The sequence below is a fragment of the Fonticula alba genome (genome assembly GCF_000388065.1).
Source record: "Fonticula alba strain ATCC 38817 unplaced genomic scaffold supercont2.12, whole genome shotgun sequence".
Classification (NCBI taxonomy): domain Eukaryota; order Rotosphaerida; family Fonticulaceae; genus Fonticula; species Fonticula alba.
Window position 1 is genome coordinate 231,797 of NW_009242982.1, and position 5,506 is coordinate 237,302.

Genomic DNA, 5,506 nt, shown 5'->3' on the forward strand with positions numbered 1-5,506 from the left:
GCGACTTGATCCTCCCTGGGTGCGGGCGCCGGCGCACATACCCACATTTATATACGCGTGCCTACATGCGTGGGCGTGGCGGGCAGCGCGGGAGCCGCCGGGGCGCCGGCAGCCCCCCCCCCCCCCCCCCCCCCCCCCCCCCGATCCCCGGCCACGGGGAGGCCCCATCGACACGTCAGCCCGGGCCGAGAGTGCACGGCGAAACAGCCCGCCCCCCCCCCCCCTATGCCCGGGGGCCCCTGCGCACCCGGCACCCCGAGCCGGATCGGTGGCTCAGCCCCAGGCCCAACGCGCGGACGCCTTCTGCCATGTAATCGCCCCAGACAGATGCTCCCACTTGCATGGCCGCGCCGGCCCTCACACCCACACACACACACACACACGCGCACACACATAGACCGCTCACTCATGGGCCGAAGATCAACTCCCTGCTGGCCGCGCGACTTAACCAGAACGCGCTGACTGCCCGTCCCCCCACCCCCCTCGCCCCTCTCGGCCGGGCCAGATAATCACCTCTACGCCCAGTACTATCTGTTGCCGGCGCGGCCAGGGCCCGCGCAGCCCCGAGCGCAGCCCCGAGTCCAAGATGGGGCCGCACGCTGTGCCGCAGGTCCGGCCCCGACGCCGGGAGCCAGGGGCCACACCTCCCGCGGAGCACGGCCCCGCCCCATCCAGCCCCATTGAGCTGGCTCATTAACACAGAGCACACATAAAACACACATTCGCACACACCCAAACCCACCCTAGACTCCGGCTGCTTCTTTCCCGCCTCTCGGCTGCCCTGCTGGCGAGCAGTCAAGACCCCGGTGGCGATGGCCACCGGGAGGGGGGAGGGGGGCATCCCCAGAGAGGCCCCCATTCCCGGTACTCAACCCAAACACCCGGCCTTGGTGGATATTGCCTGGGCCATGCCTCGCCGGGTGGGGGGTCCATCTGGCCATGGAGAGGGGCGCAGAGAGAAAGATATATATCCACATGCGTGCGGGCTCGCACCAGTGACCCTCGCATGCCGAGCCCTCAGACTCACCGCCTTTACGCCGGGCGTGTGCGGGCCAAACCCCGCGCCCGGCCACGAGAGCGCCCCGCGACGAGGCCCGGCAGTCGCGTACCACCAGATCTTCGCCCCCGCCCCTCCCACGGCCCCATGCACATATGCACATATGCACAGACGCCCCACACAATGCATTTGCAAATGGATCGATGTAACCATAGATATAGATATATATGCGTGTGCGTGTGTGTCGGTGTGTACACGCATGCACACAGAAGAGCAAACAGCGACCAGGCACGCGCAAGATCCATCCCAGGCATCAGGCGAGGGCGGAGACACCAAAGCCCACGCGAGGGGACGAGGGAAGAGGCCGAGCCGGCGGACGCGTGCTCCGCCGGAGCACGGCCGGCCCCCCCCCCTGCCTCCCAATCGACCCCCGAGGGCACACGGCCGCTCGCGCATCCGTGCGACGGTCAATCCTTCTTGAAGCGGGGGACAGGCACGCCGCTGAACCAATCGCGCACGCCACTGACACTGGAGACCACGCTTCCGCCGGCCGTGCGCCCGGCCGACGCCAGCCGCGTGAACCCCTGCACCAGCTCCTCGGCCAGCCGGTCCAGCTGGCCCGACCCCGGCCACGAGGGCAGCGCGCCCCGGCCACCAGCCAGCAGCCGATCGAGTGCCTGCGACCAGGGGGTCGTCCAGGCCGCCAGCCCGGCCAGCAGGCTCTGGGTGACGCGCGCTCGCACCAACACCCCGACCGACCGGCTCAGCGTGCGTCCCACCGCCGGCGCGGCCAGCTCCAACATCGACCGCCCGGCCAGCTGGGTGACCACCGTGGCCGACGCCGCCAGGGCCAGGCTCACATACAGCCGCGCCATCGGCGTCAGAACCACCCGCCCGGCCGGCGTCAGCTCCCCCAGCCGGGTCCGGTACACCAGCACCCAGGTTAGACGCTCGCCCAGGGTGGCAGGCTGACGCCTGGCCGGCACGATCGCCATGCTCGGCCTGCTGCCCGGCGTGCCCTCGCTGCCCGGCGTGCCCTCGCTGCCTGGTGTGCCCTCGCTGCCCGGCACCGCCGGCGGGCCGGACTTCCCCGGGGCATTGCCCACCCCGGCCGAAGTGGCCGGCACCGTGGCCACAGTGCCAATGACCTCCGGCGTCCTGGCTCGGGCAGCCGCCATGGGAGCGTGCTCCGGAACAGGGTCCTGCTCCGGAGACGGGGCATCCTGCAAGGGAGCGGCATGGCCCGGGCCCGGGGCCCCCCCGGCAGGAGAGACCGCCACATGCGCCTGGAGCCCGGCGGCCGAGTCGGCCGTCACCGGCTCGGGCTCGGACTCGCGGACAGACGCACTCGGCACCGGCCCCGGCGTCGAGCCGGCCGGCCCCGGCACAGAGACCAGCATGCTGCCGACCGCCGGCTCGGAAGCCACCAGGCAGCCCACGTCGGACGCCGGCATCGAAGAAGACACCCCCGTCGCCAGGGGGTCGGGCAGGGCAGGCTCCATGTCGGGCACCAGAGGCCCGGCCTCCGACACAGGCGCACCGGCGAGCAGGTCCGCTTCCTCCGTGATCCGGGTGAACTCCCCCGGTGCCGGAGCAAGCTGGTACTCGGCACGCGGCGTGTCGGATGGGTCATCCAGGGCGCACTCCGCAAAGGCCGGCCCCAGCCCCGGGGCCGCGACAATGGTGAAGGACCCGGTCAACCCATGCCCAGCCCCCCCGCTCAGGAGGAGCTCCTCGTCGGTGACCCCGGCCTCCTCTTCGTCGCTGCTGCTGCCGCTGCCGCTGCCGCTGTTGCCCAGAAGGACCGCCCCGGCCAGGGGGTGTCGCGACCGCGGCGGCGACAGAGCCCCATCAGCCAGGTCGGTCAGAGAACGCCCGACCAGCCGCGAAGGGGCCGGGGTCAGCTGGCCACCGAAGGCCGACCGGCCGCCATCCCCGGCCAGCGTCATGACCGGCGTCAGGGCCAGAGCTCGCCTGCTGGCACTGGCCACCCCGGCGGACTCCGGCCCCCGGAAGCGCGACGGGGTGATCAGCAGCGGCCCGGGAGAGCCTGCCCCCGCGGCCACCGGGCCTGCCTTCATGGCCGCCGCCCGGGGCCCAGTCACCGGGATTAGCCCGACAAGCGTGCGCCCCGACGGCGTCATGGCCCCCGGCGCGGGGGACATTAGCAGCGGCGAGAGCGGCGCCCCGCCGGCCGGCCGGCCGGAAGTCGGCGGATCGCCGGCGCTCCGATCCCACAGGACCGGCGACCGGATCAGCCGGCCCAGGCGCGCGCTCGTCGGCGACCGGATGCTCGTGGCCGAGGGGCTCCGCAGCGAATCGCTGCTGCTCTCCAGGCCCATGCCCACCGGCGATCCGGGCCCCAGTGACCCGGCCGACCCGGACAGATCTCCCCCCTCGAGGGTCAGCTCGCGGCTCCAGTAGAGCGAGCCTTTGCAGTGAGTCGGGCCCGGGGGGGGGGGGGGGGGGGGGGGGGGGGGGGGGGAGACACGGGGCAAAAGGGCAAGTTGCACCACACACACACACACACACACACGGACAATGCGTTAGACCAAGCAGCCGCGCCACACCCCAGACGCCCGATGGTCAGCCGGTGGACAGGGGCGAGGCAATACCCGGGAAACCCACCCAGCCAGGCCCGGCAAATGGAGACACGCACCGAAATCCGTCTCATGGCAGGTGGAGATGATGGCGATCATCATGCGCTGGGCCTCCCGCTCGAGCTCCTCCTCATCGAGTCCCGGCGTGTGCGAGGCATGTGGCGTGCGCGGCGTGCGCGGCAGCGCGGCCTCCTCCTCGTCCAGACACTCGAAGTGGCCGATGGCATCCGTGCTCTCGGCCAACAGCTCGATGCTCTGGAGCACCGCCGCATAACGCGTCCGACAGAAGGCCGCCATGGTGGCCGACGACCGGGGCGAAGGGAAGGACGGCAGGAGATACTCGGCATGCGTGGCCCCGGACTCGGCGCCAGCCCGGTGCATGTCATGCTCGAGCTGCGTTTGCGCGCGCGCGCGCACGGGAGAGAAAGAGAGAGAGAGGGGGAGAGAGAGAGAGAGAGAGCGCGCGCGCCGGCCGGTGGCACAACCTGCATGTCAGACAGGCGGCAAGGGCGGACAACAGGCCACACGCCATCCCCGTGGCACGCACCTTCGAACCAGCATGGTGGATGAGGAGATGCGCACACGCCAGCGACAGGGGCGTGGCCGAGCGAGGGTCGCAAAAGAAGTCCAGGCTGGTAGGCACAGGCACAAGGAGGGGGAAAATAATCGCCATGTTAGTGCCGACACTCGGGCGCAAGGAGTGCAGGGTGGCCAGGGGGCGGAGGGGGGGGGAGGAGGCATCACACGGCCCAACCCGACGCACCAGTCCAGGATGACGAACGGCGAGACCACATCAAACAGATAGAGCATGGCGTGGAACTTCACCAACGCCCCGTACGACTGGATCACGGTGAGCGAGGCGTCCTCCTCGCTGCCGGCGGGCCCGTCCTCCGGGGCCTGTATGCGTGCCATGTTAGAGTAGGTGCCATGGCCAGGAAAAGGCGGGACGAGGGGGGGGGGGGGGCACAGAGAAGCAAAGATGGAGAAGGAGAAATATATGCACTCGATCGTCAGGACCACACACACACACACAGGGAGAGAGGGGGGGGAGGCGGCGAGAGGGAAAAGGTGGCACACATGAATGCGCACCATCAGCGACACGGACTCGGTCGGCGTCGACCGGAACACCAGACAACGCAGAACGTCGAAGAAAACCACCCGCAGGACGTCGTACAGCGGCTGCGGCGTCGGCAGCGAGGGGTGGCCCTGCTGCGGGAACACCCGGCGGCTTGAAGATGCCTGTCCCCGGGGGAGCTCGGCCAGCGGGTCAAAAGCATCCGCTCGGATGGCCTGGAAGTGCATGGTCAGAAAAGGGAAACCCGGGTCGAGGCACAGTGTGTGCGCGTGGGCGCGGGCGTGTGCATGTGCATGTGCGAAGGTGTAGCTGCATGCGTGCGGCCGTGCACGCAGACCGCCCTCGAAGGACAGGACAACAGGAGGGACGTACATGGATGATCCGGTCAACCGAGGGCGAGGCCACGGTGCGCAGGCGGCCAGGCGCGCGAGCCCCATCCGGCCCGAGCAGCAGCCCAAACACATGGGCCAGCGCCTCGAGCGAGGTGATGTCGCTGGGGGGCGATCCGCCGTCCGGGGTGGCTGGCCGGTCGGCGGCCGGCTCCGCCACCACAACCACCGTTCTCCAGGCCGTGTGGTTGATGTAGTTCCCCAGAAGCAGGGACAGGTGCAGCACATCGACGAATGACACCAGCCGCGCGGCCAGATGCCGGTCAAACTGCGCCAGGAACAGGTGTCAGATCGGGTCTCGCACGGATCTCCCATCCGAAGCGCGGGCCGGGCCGGCCAGCAGGAGAAAGGCGAGCGAGGCAGCATGCGCGCACCCAGTCAGCCGCTTGATCGGTGGGAAGCTGCGCCAGCTTACCGGCGAACAGGGTAAACTGCCATCGAGGGG

General features: G+C 70.2%; 1 protein-coding gene across 1 annotated transcript in view; it reads right to left on the reverse strand.

Annotated features, from left to right (window-relative positions):
- Positions 1-1,464: 1,464 nt before the first annotated feature.
- Positions 1,465-5,506, reverse strand: part of H696_05594 (hypothetical protein) — a gene marked incomplete at both ends in the record, with an annotated part of 7,609 nt that continues 3,567 nt past the window's right edge. Inside the window, 7 exons of the mRNA XM_009499409.1 lie at positions 1,465-3,428; positions 3,657-3,990; positions 4,145-4,229; positions 4,361-4,494; positions 4,687-4,887; positions 5,045-5,329; positions 5,436-5,492. Coding sequence (XP_009497684.1) covers positions 1,465-3,428; positions 3,657-3,990; positions 4,145-4,229; positions 4,361-4,494; positions 4,687-4,887; positions 5,045-5,329; positions 5,436-5,492 — 3,060 coding nt within the window. The remainder of the gene's footprint in view (positions 3,429-3,656; positions 3,991-4,144; positions 4,230-4,360; positions 4,495-4,686; positions 4,888-5,044; positions 5,330-5,435; positions 5,493-5,506) is intronic.